This window comes from Cavia porcellus, unplaced genomic scaffold (assembly GCF_034190915.1).
Source record: "Cavia porcellus strain 051 isolate PalLab524CR breed Dunkin Hartley unplaced genomic scaffold, mCavPor4.1 scaffold_23, whole genome shotgun sequence".
Classification (NCBI taxonomy): Eukaryota; Metazoa; Chordata; class Mammalia; order Rodentia; family Caviidae; genus Cavia; species Cavia porcellus.
This window is the reverse complement of record NW_026947506.1, coordinates 34,202,887-34,228,209: the sequence shown is the minus strand read 5'-3', so window position 1 is coordinate 34,228,209 and position 25,323 is coordinate 34,202,887. Positions and strand designations below refer to the sequence as shown.

General features: G+C 48.5%; 1 protein-coding gene across 2 annotated transcripts in view; it reads right to left on the bottom strand.

Moving 5' to 3' along the window:
- Positions 1 to 234: 234 nt before the first annotated feature.
- Positions 235 to 25,323, bottom strand: part of Sdk1 (sidekick cell adhesion molecule 1) — an 892,505-nt gene continuing 867,416 nt past the window's right edge. For both annotated transcript variants that reach the window (XM_063234098.1, XM_063234100.1), the window contains 5 exons: positions 22,457 to 22,621; positions 19,147 to 19,284; positions 14,730 to 14,850; positions 11,421 to 11,550; positions 235 to 3,757 (listed from right to left, as the gene is read on the bottom strand). In XM_063234098.1, the coding sequence (XP_063090168.1) occupies positions 3,503 to 3,757; positions 11,421 to 11,550; positions 14,730 to 14,850; positions 19,147 to 19,284; positions 22,457 to 22,621 (809 nt within the window). In that variant the 3' untranslated portion in view covers positions 235 to 3,502. The remainder of the gene's footprint in view (positions 3,758 to 11,420; positions 11,551 to 14,729; positions 14,851 to 19,146; positions 19,285 to 22,456; positions 22,622 to 25,323) is intronic.

The following is a 25,323-nucleotide window of genomic DNA, read 5'->3' as shown; positions in this document are numbered from 1 at the left end:
ATCAGCTGCCACATGGCAAGGGTGCTCCCACAGGGGCTGCCCTCTGAATTCATTCAGCTGGGGTGGACTCTCTGCCTACCTCGTGTGCAGAAGGAGCAGGTTCCTGAAAGGCACAGGTAGGGGTGTGTGCATGTGTGCGTGCTTTAATGGATCCTATTTACAGCCTTAGGATTCAGGAATGTTCCTAATGACTCTGGGGTCATTCCTTCAATACTTGAAGAAAATCACAAGCACTTAAGGAACAAAATAATATTTTTATTAAAAATTGTACCAATAGCACCTCTCTGCCTTCCTACAAGTTGTTAGATTGTGTTTTTGTCCCTTTCTTTTAAATGAAATCTGGTTTTCCGTACAATTTCAGACAATGTTTTAGGGGAAATGCAGAAGTGCCCTGAGCTCTCTCTAAATGGGAAGGTGGCACTGGGTGCACACGAGCACCTCGGTGCATTTCCATGCCGTTCTCACCTCTGCCTGGGACCTTCCTAAGCTCTGAGAGTTGAAGGTGTCCAGGCCAGGTGTGCAGACAGTTGTTCATCAGGGACAGCTGCACTGTGCGCCCAAAACATGTAAAAAGAAGAACCATGCTCCACACCACAGTGCACCTCCAGCGCATGCTTGACGCCAGGTGAACTCACGCACAGGCGCAGCCTTGAAGGACATTTATGACAACAAGTGCCATCCGCGTGGGTGGCAAATGCACTCTGCATGGCGCCTGGTGTCTCGAGTGCTTTCTCCCAGGGCCGGTGAGGGAGAGGCTTCCACCCTCCATCTCATCTTCTTCCTCTGGGGTAAGACAAGCAGGGAGGGGAGAGATGGAGGGGCAGGTGGGAAGACAGGGCAGTCAGGACCCATGTACACAGAGGGGCCCTCTCTGGACACCTGCGTGTACCTGTCCTGTGGCTCCACCGTGTGCACTGGGAAGGGCCACTCACTGTGCAGCACAAGCCTAACTCCTGATTCTGTGGCTGCGGGGAGGTGACTGCTGGTCCTGAAGCTGCTCAGGGCTGGCTTTCAGCTCCATGGAGAGAGAACAGGCACACCCTCTCCTCGCCTCAGTTATGGAACTGTTGCTTGTCCTGTGGTCAAAACGGAGGCTTCAATCCAGTGTCCACATTCCTATTCTCCCTGGAGATGGGAGGTGAGGATGGAACACGCCTCAGTGTCCACCCTGCTCTGAGGGTGGAAATCTAATTGGAGGCTCCTGCCCTGCTCCTCGGATGCAGGCAGCTCATTCGGGTCAGTTCCTCAGAGTGACAGGCTGGACCACAGTCAATGACAACAATTTCTCAGCAGCTACGGGGCCACAGCAGCCTCAGAAGACCACTGCTTATAAAAACAAGTTTACTGAGAGCACAGGGAATAGGAGTCTGAAAAAAAAGTGCCACGTCATTGCCATGAGAAACCAAGAGCAAAACCACACAGCAGACCAAGGTGTCCTCAGCGCTGTCCTCATTCATTAAAGCGATTTCCTTATGGCTTAGGAGCAAAGTGCACGGTGGGGGCCCAGCTCTTCGTGCAGGGTTCTCTTCCTGGAAGTTCATGTGGCCACCCTGTGGTCTCCTGTCCACTCCTTGCTTCTGGGTGACGGGCAGGAGACAGCTCTGTCCACTGAGGCCATCCCCCGACCTTGGACTGTGGATGGCAGTTCTCACACAGAAGTGGCTTTGGGCAGAGCGTCTGGGATTTTTGGTTTAGAATATTTCCCCTTCCATCCAGAAAAAGAAGGAAAGGAGAGAGGGAGGAAAATAGAAAGGGAGAGAGGATTCTTTTCACACCTGTTTTAGGGAAGCCTTGGGTACTTATCTGGAAATTCCTCCACAAAAACTTCAACTGCATGTTCCTGCAATACATGGAGCACCACACAACCTCTCCTTGGTCTCCTGGGGCCACACCTGGAAACTCCGAAAGCAGGAATCCAGACACTATCCACCCCTTAGCCTACATGTGGCCATGGAACTGGCTTCCTGGTGACACTGGCCAGGTGATGGCCCAGCAAGTCCCCACCCTCTGGGCACTGGGGTCCCTGGGAGGACGATGCCTGCCTCATCCCGCTGTGTTTCGGGCATTGACAGAGGGTCACCAGTGTCACCAAAAGGTGGAAATGTGGGGTGCTCATGAGTACTGGGCTGCACATGCTGCCTGGTATTAGTAGCCCTCTGGTCACATCCAGCCAGACCTGGTCCCTGGCTGAGGCACTGACCTCAGCTACCTGTCACAAAAGGAGAGGGAAGGGCCAGAGGCACAGCCGTGGTCAGAACCCTTAAGTGTTCCAAAGTAGCTCATACTATTTTCATTTAGCTAAAAATATTAAAACAGTGACAATTAAAGAAAAACTGTTCCCAGAAAACCTGTTAAGGTTACAAGCTGGCCGTGAATGGGGGTTGGGGCAGCAGCGCTGGCAGTCAAAGCAGGGGCAGCTGTCAAGAGCAAGGGGATGAACGGGAGGACTGTTCCCCCAGGTGCATAGGTGGCCAGCCCAGGGGGCACGCGGTGACTAAGGGCCCGGGTCTCAGAGCTGTTTTGCTTTATTTGGAGATACGGTTGCTTCTCATCTTTCCCACGTACAAAGCTGAACAATTAATAAAAAGGCACCTGGAGACAGCAAAGATGCATTCATTTCATGTGACATAGTTTAAAAAAAGATAAAAAGATTTAAAAAATACTCTGGTTAACAATGCACACTTCCTACAGAACAAGCAACTCTGCAAATGCCGGCTCACTGTCTGTCAGCGGGGTGGGCCGTGTGCTGTCACAGGAAGTTCACTGAAGGACCTGGCTGGCCTGGGAGCGAGGGGAGGAGGTCTTGTTCCTGCTCTGTCAACTTGAAAGAAAGAAGGGAAGAAAGTAAAGCCCTGAATATTTCACCACCAGAATGACAGAAGCCAAGCTGAGCCCCGGCAGAGTGGAGGACACCACCTTCCAACTGCTCACCCCTAATGCACCCCACTCCAGACACCTTAAAGCTGATTTTTCACCTGGAAACTGCGGAGTGAGAAAATCTCTGAACTGGTCTGAGTTGGGCCACAAAACTCTAACTGAGCCCTGGTCAAAGTGCCTGCTCACTACACCCCAGCAGCAAGTGAGCCAGCAAACCAGGAGCCCGAGTTGTCCAAATACAGAGCTGGTTCTGGGAAGAGGAGGTAGAGATGGAGCAGGCCCGGGCTCCATTCCGAGGACCCCACCTCCTGTCTCTTGTCACCTCTGGTGGCTTGGAGGATGAGAAGCCCAGGGCTGGGTGGTGCCGAGCCACTGCACCAGGGGCAAACCTTCTCTTAAAAAGAAAAGAAAACAACAAAGAGCCCTGCTTTCTGCAGTGGTGTTACAAAAAGCCATTAAAAAAACCTTCCTAATTGAAATCTAGTGTTCACGAGTAGGTAAAATCGCGCTTATCAGAATTTTTTCTTTTTAAACAAAAACCTCAGCTCAGTTCCTGGAGTTGGTTGTCTTAACAAAAATAGACTCCGGAAGGTCCGCATCCGTCTTGCCCGGTGTTGGCCTGGGGTCACACAAAGGAAGAGAAGCCGGTGAGAGGGGCCCGGGTGCCAGGGCCAGCTGGGGTGTAGACTCCGCCCGCACTCTGTGTGGTGATGACTGGGTGTGGGTGCTGAGCCGCCTCAGCCCCTGCCACTGCCTCGTACCTGTGAGGCGCTGCGGCAGGGGGCCTCCGCTTCCAGGAGTTGTAGTAGGTGGGGTCGCTCATGTAGTGGTTGACAAAGGAGTGTTTGGGCAGTGCGTCCTCATAGTCCGAGTCGGAGGCCTGCAGGAGAATGACAGCATGAGTCCCAGGGGTTGGGGACAGCTGTGGGCCAAGCAGGAAGCAGGATTAGACCTCAAGGCTGGACAGCGAGTCATCTAAGATGAGGGTGGCATGTTTGTCACATACTTCCTGCCTTCTGTTCCCTGCTCTAGAAGGCCCAGGAGAGATCTACTTGGCCCACAGGATACTCCCAAAGGAGCAGAACCCAGAAACACAGTAGGAACAGGAAGAACTTGGGCCTCAGGCCTGCAGGAAACTGAGACACTGTTGTGGACCAAAGTGAAAGGGTTTTCTAGCTTCACAGAGGTGGGGAGGTCTCACCTTGGGAACAGCATCACATCCAGGAGCCCCAGTAGGGAGGTTCCTTGGGAACCTGAGGGAACCTCCTTCCTGAGGAAGGAAGCTGGGCAAACTACTCTACATTCCTGGCACGGGAGATCCCATCACCCTCCAGGTGCCAGCAGGAAAGCTGGATAGGCATCCCGGAGGCCTCTGAGGATCTGTCCTGTTTGGGGCTCTGCTCTTTTATAAAGTAAGCTGGAAGAAAAAATATTTAGTCTGCATTTTCTATGCTCATTTTCTTAAAGCAAAATTATTTTATGGTTCTTTGGGTTATGTTGTTAGAGGAAGGACTAAAGCAGAAGGTAGAGGGAGGGTTTCCTAAGACCGAGGGGGCACCCAGTTTTCCTGACCGGTGCCACATCCCCACCTGGGGCTCTCACCTGAGGTTCTGTGGGCTTTCTGAGCCCCTCAGGAGCCACCTGGCAGGGCTGCAGCCTGGCACTGCCCGCAGTGGATGGTGGAGGCACTTTTAAGTTCAAGGGGGAAGCAGGGAAGTGTGACCTGGCAGGGCTTCTCCTCCCTTGCCCCTGCCAAAATGAAGGGACCTCATCTTGGGGACACATGGTGTCCTGCTCCATTCCTTATGCTTCAGTCAGAGTTGCAACAGAGCGTGTCTCTTCCCTGTGCTCCAGGGCCCCATCTCTTGAGGGCTCAGTCCCACCTGCCTTTCCCTCTGCAGCAGACTTAGTTGGGGTGGGCAGCCCACCTGGGACTCAGAATCACAGCGGCTTAGAGGGCAGGTTGTGGTATGGTCCAGGGGGTGGGAATACATCTGCTTTAGAAGCTCCCAGAGAGCTGGTGTGGCAGTGCATGCCTGTAGTCTCAGCACTTTGGGAAGCTGAGGCAGGAGAATTTTAAGTTTGGACTCAGCCTGGTCAACTTGGTATTTAGTGAAACCCTTTCTCAAAATAAAGAAGGCCTGGGATGTAGCTCAGTGTGAAAATCCTAGGTTCAATTTCTACTACCTCCCTACACACACATACTCAAAGCTCTCAGTGGCCAGGAGCTGCTGGCCCACTGGGGCGTCATGTGGATGTAGGATGAGCGAGGAGGCTGTGGCCCCAGTTAGAGCACCACTTCCGGATGATAAATATTCTTAAGAGGAAAAGCTGCCACCCCAGAGGTGTCGGATCTGCTTCCTCCTGGGTTGGGGATGAGGGCTGGAAGCTGCTGCCTTCCCCTTTTCATACAGAGGACAGGCAGGGTCCTGGCTTCTGGGAGTGCTGGTGGCTGCTGGTCTGAGTCTCCTGGCCTGAGAGGCTGGGATGAGTTACCTTCACCATTCTGCAAGAAGCATGGCCTGAGTGAGTCTCCTGCCCTGGAGCTGTAGGAACCCCTGGGACACACAGAGCAGAGCTGCAGCCTCCAGGGAATTTCAGACACAGACTGAAAGTTATACTCCAAGTGGAAGAGTCCCTCAGAATTGACAGCAAGACACAGTGTTGGGGTTTTGGCGGACATCGATGTGGTTTGTTTGTGCTGCAGCAGCTGAGTGCAGCTGTCCTTCTGTGTTTTTATCGTCAGAGGTCCATAAACGTGGGGCTGAAAGTACACCCTGTGTGCAGAGGCACAGTCTCTCTGTGACCTAACTGTAATGACACACATTTCAGAGGTTCTGTCTTAGTGAACTCTCAGCGTGCTCCAGATTAACCCAGGAGCTCTGCAGCCATGTGACAGTGTTATGCTGTAGGGCTTCGTTCCTGGGCATGGAGGAGAAGAGGAGGCTTGAGTCACCCCTGAGCCCATCACCCTCTGTGGACAGGACCTCACTCCAGCTCCAGGTGTTTCCTCTGCATCAGCCAAACCCAACAAAATTCTCTGACCCCAACCCATGACCCCAAGGCTATAATGCTCTGAAAATCAAAAGTTTCTCTGGCTGGTCTGTTGGTGACAAAGTGGGACCTGAGCAGAACCGGTCTTGGTGGTTCTCCTGAGCTGAGCCAAGAGCTGATTTGATGTGAGCACCTTTGTGTTTTGCTGCAGAAATAGTCACATATTTGATCACTACTGGCCCACTGCAGATGCCACATGGCACTGAGAGTTTCAACCTGAGCTTCACGGAAATATGCTCGACCTCAAAGCTTCTGCTGAGAGATCAGGGATGCACACCTGCGGCTGCTGTTTAACATGTGTCCTTAGCTGTTTGCCAGAGGTCCTAAGGTGGCTTAGGAGGCAAAGCTCTATGTAAACTGAGATGAGGAGGGGAGCTGACAGGGATCACCAAGAGAAGCTAGAGGACTCTATGTTGTCAGCCCTGACCTGAGCTTGCCATGTCCTTAGATGTTGACTGGGGAAGGAAGTGCTGAAAAATATGAGGAATGGGAGGGCAACTCTGTTCCGGGCTTCACAAATCTTGTTATCCCTCTGGGTGCATCCTTGGGTGCCGGGGGATCCCTGTTCAACTTCCCTGAATCAATGGAGAGAAGCAAGAAGCATTGAGTGAATTCTGTCTCCTCATTTTGGGCCTGGAAGAATCAATAAAAATTCAAGTGGTTTTCTCAGGTCACACCAGGAGGGCCACACTGGGGCCACAGTTATGCCAGTATCTCAGCTAAAGTCAGCAGGAATAGAGCCTTTCGAGAAACAGAGGAGGGACATCTGCCTGTTCAGTAAGAGGCCAGTGTTTATGGCAGTGGGTCTTGGATGAAGGTTCTATAGGTGGTGGAGAAACCATCAAATTCAGTGAGACTTTGTGCTTCCAGTTCCACTGCAGTGACCCATGCCTCTGATATGTCTGGCACCCACCTGATGCCCTTGGGGCTCCTCTGCCCTCCTGAGACCTTTGCCTATCCCTCTTCCTGCCGTGGTAGGGCCATTGGGAAGCAGGTTCCTAGCAGGTGCGCCTAGGGGCTATGGTGGACTGCAGCGTTCTCCCAGGAGTCTGCATTTCTAAGAGGACATTCTGAACCACTTGGAGAATGAAAGGAGTCTATGTCCTTCCCCCCTGCCTGTACTCATTTCTATGTGATTAATAAAATGTCATTTTACTCAAGACTCCTTAGGTATACCACTATGTATTTTATCAACCAAGTGTCTAAACATGCTATAGTATCTAGACAGGGAGCTGTGACCAATGTGGGTGCTAGGGAATGTCCAGAAGGGAGACACAGGTAGGGAGTGCCTGCTTTGCAGGTGTCTGGGCCCTGCCCTCTTGAAAGGAAGCCACTCCTCTGCCCCATGGACTGAATGGCTCATCCTTCAGGGTGTAGTGACTTGTGCTAAACCAGTCAGAGCCTTATCCAGGAGTCACCCCTGTGCATCTAAGAAGGCAGGGTTCTCAGTATAGGGACACAGCTGGGAAGTGAGTGGCCAAATGGCTCCAAAGGCCAACCAGACAGCAAAACCATGGCATAGAAAGACATTCAGATGGGAGACTAAGAGAGGCTTCTTTTGCTTCTTGCTTTTCATTTGGGCAGGAAGAGTGAGAAGGTACCCAGGGTCAGATGACAGACATCACCAGAGCTGGAGGTAAAAGTCAGGCCTCTGGCTCCTGCTTAGACCTTGCATTGGTTCCTGATGAACAATGGCATGAAAATGTCACCCTCTACCAGCAGCTCTGTTTATTATTTATATGACTTATTGGGGCTATATTTTACTAAGAGACAATTATTGACAAAAAGGAAATGTTACAGGTCTTGTTGTTAAGATTCATGCATGATGTGAAGTTGTGGTGTGCATTTGTTTCCTAGGAAACCATGGAAGGAGGGAATGTGATTAGATGTGACCCTGGGTTGTGAGTTCCCAAAGGTGCCCAGCAGACCACAGAGGGCCAGATATCAGTATTCGGGGCTGCCATAAGATATTATCTATAATGATCTGTTTTCAGGAAAACCCAGGAAGATACAATACACAGGGAGAAACACAGGTAGCTTGTGAAGGGCCTGAGTATCAGATTAACCAGGCAAAGACTTCACAAGCAACTGTTACAGTGCTGTTCAAAGAAAAAGAGGAAATATGTATATAATTATACTGTTGGGCTTATAACTTACAGAAATGTAATATAGTGAACAATGTAGCACAAAGGACCTGTTGATGACTTGAATCCATATAAGGAAATGCAAAGGGCCAAAAATAGTCAATAAGGTTAAATGACAAACTGTCTTAAGTATGTACTTGTTCTCCTTTCTTCTTGCAATTTCTTTGAGACATATAATCATATAATATAATAATTACGAACATGTATTCTTCAGTCTGTAACATATATGGACATAATGTATAATAAAATACAAGTTTATATGTGTCATTGACATTTATTATGTATAATAAAATATAAGTTTATATGTGTCATTGACATTTGGGATAAATCTGGAGTAGATAGTAATATAGAGAAAGCTGTTAAAAATAACTGAAAAGTATAATAAAAGCAAAAGTGGGAGAATTAAAGTGGTACACTAGAATATATCCATTAATCAAAAAGAAAGCAGCAATGAAAATAGGAGAATAAACATATGAGACATACAGAAGGCAGATGTCAAAAGGATAGATGTAAATTATATCTAAGTAATAATTACATTAAATGTGAATTGATTAAATAAGCCAGTCAATGGGCAGAGATGAGCAGAATAATTAAAATAACATTATCCAGCTACATGGTGCTTAAAAAGGACACATTTGAATTCAAAGGCACATGGGTTGAGAGTAAAAGGATGGAAATGACATACTTGTGGGCAGTAACCATAAGAGAATTAGAGTAGCCACACCACTAGTAGACAAAGTACTTAAAATAAAAATTGTTAATGGAGGCAAAGAGGTGCATGCTATAAGGATAAAAGAGATTTGAAAAACACTTAACAACATATAAGCACATATGCATCTAACCGTAGAGCTCCAAAATACATGAAATTAAAGCTAACAATTAAAAAGAATAATACATAATTCAGCAATAACAGTTGGAAGCTTCAGTACATTGATAGATGGCAGAAGATGGCAAATCAATTAGACTTAAAAGACCTTATCTTGAAAACCATGATGTGCCTCTGTGGGAAGATAAAGGAGCCCTTTCCCCTGAGCACAGGGCTTCCTATGGGAGCAGGCAGCCTGGATCAAGGCCCTGGTTGCTTGGTCACATGGCTGTGCCACAGCAATTCAGCTCTGAGGGGCAAGTCCGGTGGGAACACGAAGTTGAAGCCAGATGTTCAGCTGAGCTTATTAACAAGTGCTTGGAAAAGCATTCAGACTCTTTTAGCCTCATGTTTTGCCTCTATTGTATAAGGACATAACCACCTCCTTGCAGAATTCTATGTAGTCTGGGTCCCAAGTTTCTCCTTCCTCCTCTGCCTGTCCCCTCTCCTTTTGCTTCCCTCTCCTCTCATAAACTCACCCCTTCCTACCTGTCTGTGTGTGTGTGCACGCGTACGCACATGTGCATGCTTGCATTTAGGTATGTACAAGTGTGTACATATGTAAGTCTAATGTATGAATGCACTGGTTTGCCTAGCTCAGCGCCTGAGTGCATTTATTAATCTTTCATCTGAGTAGAAAAGTAGACCAAATACTTCCCATTAGTCTGTGTTAAAAATGCTTTTATAACAGTTCAAACTTTGTGAATCCAATTCTGGCTGCGCAGGAGCATACTAGCCACTAGGTAGCTTGTGGCTGGAGTGGACAGTGGAAGGTGAGACAGGATCAGCCAAGCTCTGGGGATCCAAAGACCTACATAGCCACCAGTCCTATTTCCTTTCTGCTGCATGAGGCAGCTCCTGAACACGGGGACACTCATCTGTTGGCATGTAGAGGGTAACCTGGAGCCTGACCTGGTTGGTGCTTAGTCCCCCAAAGCAACACTTGCCTGGTGCACCCAGCACTAGTGCACAGTGGCCATCAATGTCTTGCACTGTGCCTGAGGACTCCAGAGGGTGGGGGGCTGGGAGTCAGCTCAGACACTGTCAGCGTCCAGGAGGTACATCACTTTGAACAGAGATGGAAGTCCTCCTGAAGGGCATCTCACTCCTTCTGTCCATGCTGCTTTTAGGTACAAGTGGTTATGACACTCTGGACTTCTCTTCCCTTTTGAGATACTTGTATTACCATGTGCTCTTTTTGCCACATCAAGGCAAAGGCACTGTGAATAACCAGCATCCTCTGAAAATAGGACATGCAGAACGAGCCCAGCTAGCTTTGCCATTCCCTCCTGCATGCGCTCCCTGGAACTCATATATAAACCACAATTGAAAAGTAGCCATGGTACTGAGCCTTGGGGCTCAATAAGGCCTGAATTCAGGTCAGAATGAAGGTGAACTTATTTTAGATTAAATATTGATTTAGAGTACTAGCCTGGGAAGTGGTACCGGCCTGTGTGTATGGCAAATGGCTTGATGTTTTTCATCTCTCTCAAGGCTTAGTCTATCAGAAACAAAACACTCCGGGCTGTGGAGACAGTTTTTCTGCAGCTGTTTGGGCTGGCAATGTAAGCTACTGAGACAAGGCATTCTTCTGGGGTGCACTGAGCCCCGCTCAGAGCTCCCATGGCTCCCTGGTGCAGCACCAGACATGTCCTGCTGGGTAGGTGATGGAAAAGACTAAGACAAGGTCTGAGGTGGATGGGCCCTGGAACATGGCAGGGTGACACCCCCAGAAAGCTTCTGTGTCTCTGGGCCACTACTTGGCTAGGCAAAGGACATGTTGCCGATCTGGAACAGCTGTGTAAAACTCCTCTTCCACAAAAGAAGGCAAGAACAGGAGGTTCTTGGGTAGGATGGGAAGGCCAGGGTGAGTAGGCAGCACCTATTTGGGGGTAGGGGTTCCACCCCTCTCAGGGCTGTGGACTCAGGCTCCCTGCTGCTCTAGCCCCCATCCAGGGACCACCAAGATGCATGATGGGGCAGCCTCCAGAAAATGCCATGTGCACTGCTGAGGGCAGACAGATGTGGCATGGGCTGCCAGACAGATGTGTATCAGGCAGCTGCTGGCCTCACTGGACCCCAGCCTTGCCCTTGTAGAGTGGCTCTAGTGCCTGTAAAGGATCTCAGAGGCTCGCTTAGCTAGTGACCATGCTCAGTCAACATCAGAGTCTGCTCTGCAAGCTGCTCCTTGCTGGGAGAAAGGACCTGCCTTGCCTTGCCTATCTTAGCTCTAGGGGTTTTCAGCAGTGGACCCCCATGAATTGGCTTGGTGCCTCTGTTCTGCCCAGCCTGTGTGGGAAGCGCTGATGGGCCCAAGATGGACTGTGGATCTGAGCTCTGGCTCTCATGCTTTCCTCATCTGTAAAGTAGGGTCTTTGTCACCAGCTTTGCCTGCTCCTTGGGTAGCTGTGAGAGTAAAAGAGCCGAGATGTCTTGCTGAAGGCTCATTATGAAGGTGGGGGATGCAGGCGCACACTGACCTCAGATTCCGATGTGCCCACTGACTTCTCCTTGAGGCTCATGCTCTCCGTGAGCACAGCACCATTGTATTTGTTGCAGATGTCCTCATCAGAGTAGCGCAGTCCACCGGGGCTTGGCCGGGGTGGGGACCTGGGATAGAGATGGATGGCATAGGTCACCCCTGCTATTTGGCCTGGGTCCAGACAGAATGTGAAGAAGGCCATGTCCTTGTCACCACCTCTGACAACCGGTGCAAAACATTCTGAGCACTGGCCAGCTGGGGCCTGAAGAGCAGCCCTTGCTGATCAGGAGCCTGTTGACCACAGGGACAGATGGGGCTGAGCACAGGGTCATGATAAGTGGTCTGATCTTGCCGAGCCAAGGGGTGTGGATTGGATTCCACCACAGGAAGGCATCAGGGAAGTGTGCACAACTGGTCTCCTGCTACAGAGGAGACCATGACTCAGGGCTGGAGCCAGAGAGACACAGAGGTTGCTGTAGCTTTAGATCTTTGTCGGCCAGAATTCCCAGATGTCTCTAACACTGGCCCCTGTGCCACTTGGCCCCTTGAGTGTGGGCTGAGCTGTGACACGCTCCCAACTGCTGGAGCACAGGGGAGGGGAGGGGTCTCAGAGCCTTTCTGGGGTTCCTTGTATGGAAAGGGAGGAGTTGTCTCCCTCCCTATCTCCAAAATTACATGACATTTATGAAAGCCTGGCTCAGCCAACTGGTGATAGAGATGCTCCAACTGGCCTTGCGGGGCCAAGCAGCCTTAGTGAATGGCCTGTGGAGAAGCCCCCTAGCAGGGGACTGAGTGGCCTCTAGCCACGGGTACAAAGAAACTGGGACTATCAGTCACTGGGTCACAAGGAAACCTGAGGAGCACAGAAAGGTCGGTTGCCTAGGTGCACAGAGAATGCGGTTTTGGTGATGCTGGCTCCCCGCCAGGGAGGCTGCAGGGGCCCACACTCCTGCTCAGGACACCATAAGGCAGTAACTGTATGCTAGCATTAGCTGCTATGTCTGTGGTCACTTGTCACACAGCAATAGAAAATGGATGTCCTGGGGATGCTCAACCTGCAACTGACTGAAGGCCCAGCTTCTCTTTTTCAGGTGGAGAAATTACAACTTGGGGAGGAAGCCTGAGCATAGACCCAATTAATCTTTAAGTGGGGCAGGGCAGAGCACTTCTTAGTTCCTCATGGCAGGTGGTGCTGTTGTTGTCCTTAATGGGACTGTGATCACATCCAGGACCCTCATGCTGTGAGGACCTGACAGAGAGCTGGGTTGCTGCACACAGGGTGACCTTTTATATCCCCATGGGAAAGTCATTCTTGGTGATCTGAGCCCAGAGAAGCCACTGGCCAAGACATCTTTGCCCTGGGCAAAGACTCTGGGAAGACAGGGGTCAGAAACCCCTGATCTTACACCACAGCTACTATCTTACTTGGGATTGGCTATGTCCCAGTTTCTCCAGGAAAGGACCAGGGAAGGCCCACAGGCCTCCTTCCCTACCTCAGAGATAACTTATTTTGGGAAAGACTCCTTTTGTCCTATAATCATTTGGGTAAACTATTTTAGCTGAGAAGATAACATGGTGCCTTCCACAGAGAAACTGGTGCCTCAGCACAAACCAAGAAGGGAACCAACCATGCCACATTCTAAAGGAACCTTAGACTCTGTGCTGGAGGACCTGATCCTTGTGCCCTGGCCATCTTGAAGGTCTCTGTCCTCCATGGAGCCCCACAAGTGTGCAGACCCCTCCCCAGCACAAGACTCTTTCTTCTGTCCTACTCAGCGGGGTCTAGGACCTAAAAGGTAATGATTTATGTAAAAACCCTAGGAAGTGCTGATCTTCCTGTCTGGTTTGGTTTTGCTTTTGTCTGTGGCCCTGCCAGGAAGTCCAGGACCTTCACTGAAGCCAGTTAACCCTGATAAAGGAACTGAGCCCATGGGCCCTTTGCCCAGAAATGGTGCCACTGTAGGCTGCTGAGCTGAGGACCTCTGGCTGCCGAAGACCATTGGGAAGCCATGTCCTGTGTTCTGCCAGTTGGCTGAATAAGGCAGAAGTTGATTTTGGGCATGCGGTTGCTTACGTGGAAGCATGACCTTGAGGTTCAGAGACAGCCACTTACAAATGCTTGAGGGTGTGATACCTGGTGGTTCAAGGGTCCATGCCTACCACCACTCCCAATCTGGCGGCCCTTAAGAATGAGCACAGCACATGAAAGGGGCATGGAACCTCACATATGGAGGAATCTTGGATCCATAAACCCCACGAAGTCTCTGGGGCTGCCCACATGCAGTGGCTGCAGCTACAGCTTCTTCTCCTCAGGCTTCACTTTGGAAGGCTTCCCCTTCTTTACCCCTTCCTGTAAAGCTCATAAGCGCCACCAAGACAGCCCCTGAGCCACATGGACTCCCTGCCAGTGACACAAGATGGCTGTTTTTCCTCATAGGGACCCCTCGGGGAACTCTCAGTAGGCTAGGACCTTCCAGTGTCACCACTGACTGCCTTTCCTCTCTTTCTAGGACGTGCATAGACTTAACCCACAGTTGTCCTCAGGCTATGTGCTTCAAAGCCACCAGCCACTCTTCCCAGGAGCCACAGCAGACATCTGCAACAAGGGAGCATAATGTATAATATTTTAAAATTCTCTGTGGCAAGTTCCTCTTAGTCTTGAAATTATGTGATTGCTTTTTCACATTTCCATGATACAACAGGAAACACCTGCCTCTCAGCAGACGAATGGAATGAAAGATATGATCAGATACTGCCACTTCTTGCCCTAAGGAGGGGGATCTAGCTTGGCAGTCTGCTCTGTCTTGGATCAGCCACCTGGCAGTGCTGGCAGAGGGTCACTGCAGGCAGAAGGCCTGCCAGGGCAGAGGGGCCAACTCTGCCACATAGGGAAACTGGGGATGCAGGAAAGGCTGAAAATGGCAACAACCTCTCCTTCTAGGATATGAGCAAGACTGGACCAGTCTGGGGTAAGAGCTGCATGAACCAGAAGTTCCCCAAACCCAGGTGCCCAGCGAGGTGACACAGAAGGCTGCCCTGGTATCCTGGGCCTCAAGGTCCATACCTGAAGTCCTGTCCCACCACATCTCTGGAAGCACAATGGAAACAGCTTTGTCCCTCTGCAACTGCCTCTCCTGGATCTCATGCTGTCTGGTGGCCTCAGAATCATGCCTGACTGTGAGCTACATGTGGGTCCATGAGTGTGGGACATGTCCTCAGCTGGCACCCACCTCTGCTGACCAGGTGGCCTTGCTGTGGTTCTCTCATTTGGCCTCACCACAGTCTCCAATCAGTCCCAGGTCCTTACCTGGTCCCATTCTTCTTCAAGAAGGTGCTCTTGACATTGAGGTGGCGGCTGTTGAGCTCCAAGGCGGCAAATCCCCCATTGTCCAGGGTCACAGACTCCTCCATGTTGGAGATGCTCTTACCTAAAGCCCAGCCAGGAAAGCGAGTACATTTACTAACGTGTCCACTGAGTCAATCTGCAAACACCAAAATTTCCAAGATTCCTGCTGGGGTATCGGAGTCCAACCTTTGACTTGACTGAGTGAAAAGGAATTGTCTTTTTCCTCACACATACTATATAATTATATTATATACAATAGTATGTAATAATACATAACAATGTAAGAAATGAAACTATTTTTCTGGTATTGGGAATGAACACAACTTTGGGCTTGCCAGGCAGGTGCTGTGCCGCTGAGCTAAATCCCCAAACCTTTTCTTTTGCATTTCGATGTATTATTTTATGAAATAACACAGCAAGCCCAAGGTTAATAATTAAATGAAACTTTCATGTGTGCATAACAACAATAAATTCCTGTCTTCATAGTGCAATACCCAGAAGAAGGCTGAAACGCTACTCTCAGTGATTGCCGTGTTTTACTGCCAGGAATGATCCACACAGGTTTTGACTACACTGTGTGTGGCAGGTGCGGGAGGCAGAGTCAGCTGGCCCCACACTCACCCTGTACCCTGCACGGTGCTTCCCTGTTGCTATGCAGTCTGCATTAAAATATGGCAGAAAGTCACATAATATGGTGCTGTTAAAAGTTGAGGATCTTGTGGGGCTACAGTGCCATCCTGTTTGGGCTGGGCTGCTGAGACAGAAAACACACTTCTGTGGGGGCCATGCTCAGCTCTGTAGGCAGACAGCTGATAGGGGATGGAGCTGTGGGGGGACTGCATCACTGGAGCGAAGTGATAATATTAGCATTTCAGCATTTGTTTTGCCTACTGCCAAATACCAGCATTCCTGCCAATATTTTATGAAAATGTGCTCAGAATGCATAGACTTATTAAAAGTCAGGGAAGTTAAATATTTAACAAATTTCAAAATAAAAAAACCTCACAATCATATAATAAAATAAGAAGTGAAAAGCAGGTTTATATGGTTGTGAAAGCCAAAGAAAAGGCACCGGGTGGTTTCCTTTTAAATAGGTGATAAAAAATCTCCCTGTAAGGACAGTGAGGGCTGCACAGGTCTTCCAATTAAGGTCAACACAGGTCAAACTGTACATTTGATATACATTTTCAAAAACATATCAAAATTTATTCCAAAACATATGAGCAGACAGAATGGAAAAAGCTGTAAGAAATGAAAAACACAAGTCTCAGTAGCTTCCCCTCTCAACTGGTACAGGGCCCAATCCTCCTGTTGGCCCTGAGCCCGGCCTGCTCTGTGCCTCTGCCCCTTCCTAGGTGTCATCTTCTCTCACTGCCCCTTCACACAAGTGGCTGCGTGCAGCGCAGGCTCATTGCTCTGCCAGGTGCCCCTCCCAAGCTCTCCTCTTAGTGCCATGTGCCACCTATGTGGCTGTCAGCAAGAAGGCCAACACCAGATGTAGCCGTTGACCTTGGACCAGAAAGATGAGACAAAGCAGATCCCTTTCCTTTGTATGTAATGTACCCGGTCTGAGTACAGTGTAATTAGCAACACAAAACACTAAGACAAGTGTTATGGGGCAGAGTGCTTCCTCTGCTGTCCCCAGAGCACCTCCCTCTTCCCTCCTCTGTTTTTGCATTCACCTCAACCCCCATTAACGTGCTTTTCACTCACCCAGAGAACTTACACATGCATACTTGCTACTTTTTGACTTTGATCTTCCCCTATCGGATGAGATGCTCTTTGAAGTGTGAACTTTATCTGCCATGGTCCCCACCATCCTGCTGGCTGTGTGCTGCGAGTCTGTGTTAACCCTGAGAGGCTCCTCCATGGCGGAGTTTGAGGTTGCTTTTACTAGCAAGCACCGATCTTTACCCAGGCCTGCAGACACGTAACTGAAAGCAAGATAAACCCATGGCCTCTCTGTCTTCCTGTTGCATGTGGCTGCTTTGCTACCTTAAACTTGGGTCAGATTCCTGCTCGACTGCACATAGACACACTAGTCCCTTATGAGTGCCTATCTAAAAACTGGTTACATGAGATTGGTTAGTCCTAAATTTTGTAAGTTTACTTAAGTTCCCTCATCCCACTTCAAGACTAAAAACGTGAAGATAAGAGGAACTAAGACATTTTTAAGATTCCAGGAGCAGTGGGCAGGCAGATCATCCTACGATGGAAGAGAATGCCAGGGAAAGACCTGAGGCTGCCCCCTAAGCAGGAACCAGAGACCTCTTAAACAATAGTGACCTCCCTGGAGCCAGGAGGACCTCACAGAGCTAGACCTAAGGTTCCAATTAGCGAAGTCACAGTCTGACCCAGGCTGCCTGATTATGCAGGTTTCTTGTCCCTGCATCTAGATGCCTGGGGATTATACAGATCGGGCAGGATCCTACTGCCTGCTTCCTCACAAGGCCACATTAAATGGTAATTTCCTTTCTTCCTCATCACAGCTGTGTCTCTGGACTCTCAGGTGGCAAGTGGCAGACCTGTTGGGATTCTCAGTCAGGCCTTCTGGCCTAGAACTCCAGTAACACTCTGCTGGGGACCAGGCACTCTCCCATGTCCATCAGTGCTTTTGTGTACATTAGTAAAGCCAGCAGACGCTATGGCAGGTAAGAGATGGACCTGCCCACTGCAGGGGCTTATATACCAAGGTGGGCAGGTGAGATCCAGAATTGAAAGGAATGGGGCTCAGGACAGCAGCTTGGGGATCCCAAGCAGGAAAGGGAAGTAGGCAGTGCCGCCCTGCCACAGGCTTCATTTCCATTCATCTCTAAGGCAGGAAGGTAGGCACACTGTGAGGCTACCCCTATCCCAGGCTTCAATTATGATGCTAAATTAATACTCCAGGGTGAATCCAGGTATCAGACGCTTCAGGTTAGATCTGCCTTTTCACGTCTGTTTTGCAGATGGAGGAGAGTAAAAGCAGGGAGATTTTCTATGCACTACACATAGGATTCTGTAATAGCATTAACTCAGTAAAATGACATGCCATTCATATATTGCAAATCCCACAGGAATAAAATCTGATTCACGAACACTTGTTAGAAGTGAATTTATACAGAAAAAAAAATTCTTTCTCTGAGGGATGAATTGCTTAATGTTACCAAAGCAAATGGCAAGGCTTTTTAGGGGCCTGGGTTTATTAACCCTTTCAGCATGGCAGGGATACACCGAGGCCTGGTCTGGCCAGCCTCATCTTTATAGCATCATAAGAAAAGACAGACCAATGGGAGTTCCCTAGTGACAGAGCTGGGCTCAGGAAGATATCTGGTGATATCAGAGGGCAGCCACATTTTTTTTCCCTAATTCTGGGCATTGAACCCAGGTGGCTCTCTACCAGTGAGCTACCTCTCCAGTCCCTTTTTATATTGAGACAAAGCACTATAACATTGCTCAGGCTGGACTCAAATGTGTAAACCTGCCTCAGTTTCCCATTTATATTCTTTGGCTCAGCTACAGCTTTGGTGGATACTGTATGGGTAAAAAACAGGTTGCAGGTGTACAGTTATTTTCTGGTTATGCAAAGAAGTGACCTCACAGGTACTTGCACACATTTTTGTTAATACACTGAGGATATTAAAATGCATTCGGTGCACTGAGCTTAAGCGCTTTTGCACTGTAATCTCTGTGTGGAATGTGGAGCATTTCTGGCCCCCTCTAGGCTCTCCTTGCTCCTTTCCTGTCTGTGCTCCTCCACCAAGAGGCCACTGTGATGCTGCCCTGTAGGAACACACATTCATTTGGCTGCTTTTAATGTCCACACTAATATACTCTTCTGTGACCAGCCTCACCCCACACTCATTTGTTCATTTCTGTAACTGACGCATTCTGCAAAAAACATTTAGTGACCTAGCACATGCTCTATGCCAGGTGGGGAACTTGGGCTGGGAGCAGAACAATGACCTGGCTTTCTGAGAGTCTGAGCTGGACTAGGGAAACAAGGTGTGGCACAAGCTCAAGCCTGTGAGAGGGGCTGATTCATAGGAACACTCTGCAACACCCTACATGCCACCCTGAACTCACTGCATCACAGTAGATGACAGGGGCATCTGTCTGCTGCTTACTCTTTCTGATCACACTAAAACGCCAATGCATTTGGAGCGGCAGTGCTCATGACAGAGCTGAGGGCAGTCAGGCAGGAGCTTGGTCACCAGGCCAGAGCTCTGGTTTAAGTTTGCCTGCCATCTCCAGAAAGTAGAGTCACTGTACCTATGTCATGTCCTCCAGGTCAAAAGAAGGGAAAGGCAGAAGCAGGAAGGGCAAATACAGCAGAGACAAGGAGCTGGGTGCTGAAGGGACATGGGGGCACAGGAATGGCACTGGGTGGAGCTCAAACCTGCACCGCAGCTCTTGTACTTTTTGTTCTGTCCATGCAGGACCAGGGCAAACACCACCAGCAGGATGATGATCAGACTGGAGAGCGCCATCACTAGCAGGAACCACCACTCCTCGTAGAATGGGGCTTCTACTTGGGCTGCAGAAGAGACACAAACTCACAGTGAGGATGCACAGGAGTTCCAGACACAGCTGTCCCCTGCGAGCCTGGCACAGAGAGGATGTGGAGGATGCTGAGTCACAGGGAAGACAAAAGCAGACCAGACTACAGTGGGTCAGTGGACCCCTTGCCCATCACGTCTACCATCACACTCCTCTAACTCATATGCTTAAAAACTCTGTCTGGTCCTGCTTCTGGTCCCTGCAGAGCTTCCCTTCCCACTAGCCCTTGTGCCCTTACTGCAACTGGCATCACTTTTTGCCCATACCCAAGAACCTTGTCCCAGCATTTCTGCATGTCCCAACTTATTCACATCCACTCTACACTGCCAGCAGGGAGGTCAAACTGTCCTCTCCTGCCATCCTCCAGGTTGCCACTGGCTTTGGGGTGAAGACTGAGCTCTGAAGATCCCCAGGACTTAACTCTTGCTTCTTGCCCAACTCTGGATGCCCATGGACCTATAAATAAGCCTCTTGTGTCAGGCACTTACCAGATGTATTTGTCTATCTGTTGGCCTTCTCTGCCAGACCAGAGTTCCTGGAGGCTGAGGCTGTGTTTTATTTGTTTTGTGCCTCCAGAAAAACTGAGCTGAACTACCAGTCTCATCTTTAGATTTGTTTTTGAGAAATGAATAGGCAAGGTTTCATTTAGAAGTTGTTTTTCAAAAAGGGACTCCTTTTTCTGAGGTTATGTTCTGTTTACTAAGTGGTTTCTCAGTGGGGTTGGCTGGCCCTGGAGTCCTGTTCTGCACCCACTGGAAGCCTCCCTACATGGGCTGGTTTATAGCATCTGATGCCTCCAAAGTGGATCCTCTTGTAGGCAAAGCCTAGAGTCTGCCTGTAGCTGCCAAAGTCCACAGAAAACACATCTACCCTGCATTAAGTGTATCACGGGCTGAATGAAGAATGTGTGCACACTGGGGAATAAAGGGGAAATTGGTTTTGGATAATGTTCTGCCACAGGGTTTCTTAGGAAATAACAGTATTTCGAATCTAAAAGATAGAAGCAGGTTTTTAGTCTGTGCATTCAATATGCCATGTAACAAGGCCAACAAGGCCCCAAGCACCCATAGTAGCCTGGCTCTTGCACTGGTGGGAAAGAAAGGCTTTTCTGTCTTTTAGGCCCTCACGCCAGGGCAGGAGCCCCATGTGCTACAGCTGGGGTGGTAACACAAGGCGACAGTGGCTGGTTCCTTGGAAGGATAGGATAAGCTGGCAGCAGGCAGCCAGGCCAGCACCTGCATATAATGGAAGTTCAGAGAGGCATCCACGCAGGATGCACGGGAGGAGGGTCAGGGAGCACATAAAGGAGGAGTGCTTGTCATCAGCTGCACATGTGGACCTGAAGTTTGCAATCATGTGTAGACTGGTGCAACCACTATGGAGGTCAGCCTGGAGATTCCTCAAAAAGGTGGGATTGGAAGTCCCATTTCACCCAGCTATTCCACTCCTAGGCATATTCCCAGAAGAACTGAAAACATCATACCACAGTGATATATGTGCACCCATGTTTATAGCAGCAAAATTTGTAATAGCCAGATCTTAGAAACAACCTAAGTGCCCATCAACTGAGGAATGGATAAAAAAGTTGTGGTATTTTTATACAATGGAGTACTACTCAGCTATAAAGGATGGTCACATTGAGATATTTATAAATAAATGGACACAACTTGAGACCATATTCATAAGTGAAATAAATCACACTCACATGTATAAATACCATATAGTTTCTCTAGTGTAAGAAATGGTAAGAGTACATAAGATTTATGATAGTCATGATTCCCCATTGCATTGCTTTGAAGCTTTATAATATTTTCATTCATTAGTTGGAGTGGTTTTATTCTGTTTTGCTTGATTTTATTATGTGTGATGGTATGAACAGCTATTTTGAAGAAAACAAGACATTATGTCAACCATTGCTGAGTTAATATCAGCTTGCTTTGAAGTCCTACCATGATTTTGTTTTTCTGTTTCCATTGGTTCCATCATGTTGTGTCTTATTGGATTTTAACATGTGTGATAGTATAAGCAAAAGTTTTATGGAAAAGGAGATAATATAGTAGCCATTGTTCGTTTTCTGTTATTTGGTTCTAAATGCCCTGTAATACTTCATTCTTTTGAATGGTTTTATACTATTTTGTTATGTTTGATACTATTGTATGTGAAGGTACACTCAACTATTTTAGAGAAAGAGACATTATGGTTGTTACTTTTAATATCAGGTTGTCTTGTGGTGAAGTGCTGTGTGGCTTACATTGTTCTGATCTGCTTGTTCTGTCCTCTTTTGTCTTAATCTCTTTAAAATAAAAAAAAGTTTGCAATCACACTGTATTGGGTTTTCACAGATGAACCAGATCCTAAATTCCTGTCTGTTGGGGCTCCTTATCCTACTCTCTACCCTTTGGGGCATGTTTAAGATGATATTTTCCCCCAAACATTGCTTCTTAAAAATTGAAATAGACTCCTGAGCCTTCTTTTTGCCTTTTTCACTGAGGGACATAAAATCCAAGGGTGCTCCTAGATCTGGGTGTAGGATTGGGCCCCCTATCATTCATAGACCCCATCCTTCCTCAAACCCCTGTTTGCAATTTCAGCAATAGGGTCAGTAACTAAGGCAACTTAAAAGCAGGAAATGAAACCAGTTGTGAAATCTTAACACTCTGGGAGGCTGAGGCAGGAGGATTGCAAATTTTAGCCTAACCTAAGCAAGTTGGTTAGTTGGTGAAAACCTCAAAACAAACAAACAAACAAACAAACAAACAAGCCACCAAGCAGGGGATGAAACATGTTCTCAGCATAGGGAAGAGTAGTAGTAGGGAGGCTGGATACCTTCTGGCTCAGCCTACGCTGGTTACTGGCTGGACTCTGCCCATCACCCAGCTCCTCTTTGTCCCAGCAGGTACCTTTTCTCACCCTCATCTTGTTGCCCATCATCCTCTAGCCAACCCCTCCCTCATTAATGCCCCCAATCTAGGGTCACAACCTGTCTGCACACCAATCACTTGCGGGTTAAAAGAGAAACCCGGACCCCATCCAGGCAGCTGAAATCAGTGTGTGTGTGGGGACCTGGCTTTGTCTTAACATTTGTATCACTCTGAGGTACAGCCTGAGAAAAACGATTTTGCTCCTCAGCTGCCCGGACCAGCCCCTACCTGATACCGCTGGTGAGGGCCTGCTGGGCTCTCCATATCCCGCCTCATTGGCAGCCACCACCCGGAACTCGTATGTCACTCCTTGCCGGAGCTTATCCAGGCTGATGGTGTAGGATGTGGCGCTCCGGGGAATGTCCTTCACGAACATGTCCCATAAACCTTCATCTGCAGGAGGGATAGAGATCAAACAGAACAGAAGTGAGGAAGGTCTTCTCTCAAATAGGCCCTGGACACTGCCCCTGCCAGGCCATCAGTCCCAGGCTGCCCGGGACCAGGGCTGGTGAAGGCTGCATGGGGCAAAGGAAGAAAGACACATTTGTTCCTTGAGGACTGATTCTGTGCAGTTGTGAGCAGACAGCGGCGTTTCCCTGGTCCTGTTACCCACCTATTCCTGTGCCCCTCTGGTTTCTTACTTCATCTGTCTTTGGAGTTCCTGGCTGTCTCCCTGTCGGCTGCTGCTCTTACTTCCTGCTATGTGCACACCATTACCAACCTCTCTTGATCCACTGACAACTCCACCTGGCTTGGCCACCCTTCTGGTCACAAGAAGCTCCCTGTACATCTGAGGTATCCCATCTGTACCCTAGTTGGAAACACCAGGCATCCAAAGGTCAGGATAGAGACTCTAAGCCCCAGCTTTTCTCCAGGCCTGTAAGCTTTGCAGTGGTACCAGGCCCACTGCAGTGTGAGCCCAACAGCCAGGCAGTGTTACCCAATCCAACAGACATGGGGCTGATTCTCTGTCACAGCAGAGCGCTGGATGGCAGCTGAACAGATGCCAGGATCATGGGATCTGCATCTGCTCAGTGGCAACCCTGCCTGGGCCCCCTTTCCCTCCCCCTGGGCAGTTGGCCCTGGCTTTCAACTTAACCCATTTCCCTTTAAGGAAAAAAAAAAAAAAAAGCTCAGCTTGCTGCCAGTGGTCCCTTCATTTTATATAAACATACTCTTTGAGGCTGAAGGAAGTCTGGTTTTCAATGTGAAAATACAAAAACCACTTTTGGAATTTTTCTAAAGGGACCTTTTCTCCAAACCCAATATAAAAGAAATGCATAAGGTGATCAGTACTTAATTTTTTTTCCATGTGGTAAATTTCAAAGCATGGAGTAATGTAAAGTAGAACATCACATCCCATATAAAAATATCATGTTTCTCCCTCGGTCTTCATCCTTGTTCTTGTGAAAATGGCAAACTTTGCAGTAACCCACTGCAGTCAAAGATAATAGTAAACAAGAGAGGTTTTATGGTAAACTTCAGAAGTAAGGATAGAACTGTAATCTGTGAGTTATCTTGGAGTAAGCCCCTTAGCCACTGTAGCCAGCGAATATTTTTCTGGGACAAAGGGAAAATGGGTTAAAGGCCAGCTTTAAAACCATATTGCATTAAGGCTGAGCAGCCTCTGAAGTGGCTTCAGCATCAAACCCACCCTGAGAGTGCCCAGGTTTCCACTCTGTGTTCAGGAATTACCAGATACAAGTATAAACTTTAAAAATATATACTGAATTCCCAACAGATATTTGCCTGCCAGCTTCCATGGCAGCATGCTTCCTAATCGCTGAAAGGAGGAAACAGTCCTCGGGTCTGTGCATGGATGGATAACCTTGGATGGCAGAGAGCAGCACGACTCAGCCGTGTGGAAGAAGGACATTTGGAAGCAGGGCATAATAGGCTTGAGCCTCAAGGACAGAAAGCTCTCGGAAAGAGCCTGCCACAGAAAGACACAGAGTGAAGGCCTCCACTTCGGAGAGGTCCTGGGAACAGCCACACTCATGAAAGTCAATGTTCAGCGAGGACAGCGTTTCAGTCTGAGAAGATGCAAGGAGCTCTGAGGATGGACAGTGGCGGTGGCGGCACACTGTATACACTCAAGCGCTCTATTGAATGCCCCAAAGAGTTAGAATGGCAAATTTTGTATTATGCATATTTTACCACAGTGAAAAACATGTTGAATTTACCTAAACACTGATATAAAATGTCAATAAAATTAAAATTAAAGCCACAAAATCTGCTGCAGTAAGGAAGGAAGGAGCAAACAAAGTACAGGTTGGCCTTGAACTCACAGCAATCTTTCTGTCTCAGCTTTCCAAGTGCTGGGATTATAGGTTTGTGCCACCATGCCTGGCTGAAATTTTCTTGTCAAGAGCAAAGACACCCCCCCCCCCGCGCCGCCACAGCATCATGGCTGAAAGGATGAGTGTGAGATTAGACAGCTCTTGGTGTGAAGCCTGGTCCTGTCAATTAACTGTGTGACCTCAGGCGGAGAACTTAGCCTCTCTGCGCTTTGCCTGTAGAATGATGATAACAAAGGATCCATATCATAGGTTTGCTTTGAGGGTTACACAAGTTATTATTCATAAAGTGCTTAGAATAGCGCTTCATACATAGCAAGCAGTACATGAATGTTTGTAAAATAAAATATAAATTTACTCCCCAAGGAGGTTGTTTGCTAAAAGGTAGCCTCAAAGCCCAAAATGTTCATTTGAAGTAGCAATCCTTCACATGTTGTATTTTCTTTTATAGGCACAGGTATGTGATACTTTAAAAAGCAGGCAATTGGAGAGGAAACACCATTTGAATATGCATGTGCATGCGCTGACAGCTTTATGGGGCCCTGAGGTGATCCAGGAACCAGCCCGTCACCCAGGAGCACCAGACTTGCTGGATGGATTAGCACCATGGTAAACAGCAGGAAATTGCCGGTGTGTCAGGCTCTGTTTGCGGAGGATTTAAAGTTTGCCCGACTGAGTCCTCACAGTCACCGGTTAATGAAGGAGTAGATGTGAATGATTTTAAAGTCACACATCTCTGCATAGGCCAAGGAGCAAACAATAATGATTTACTTCTAAATACTCATACTATCACCAAGT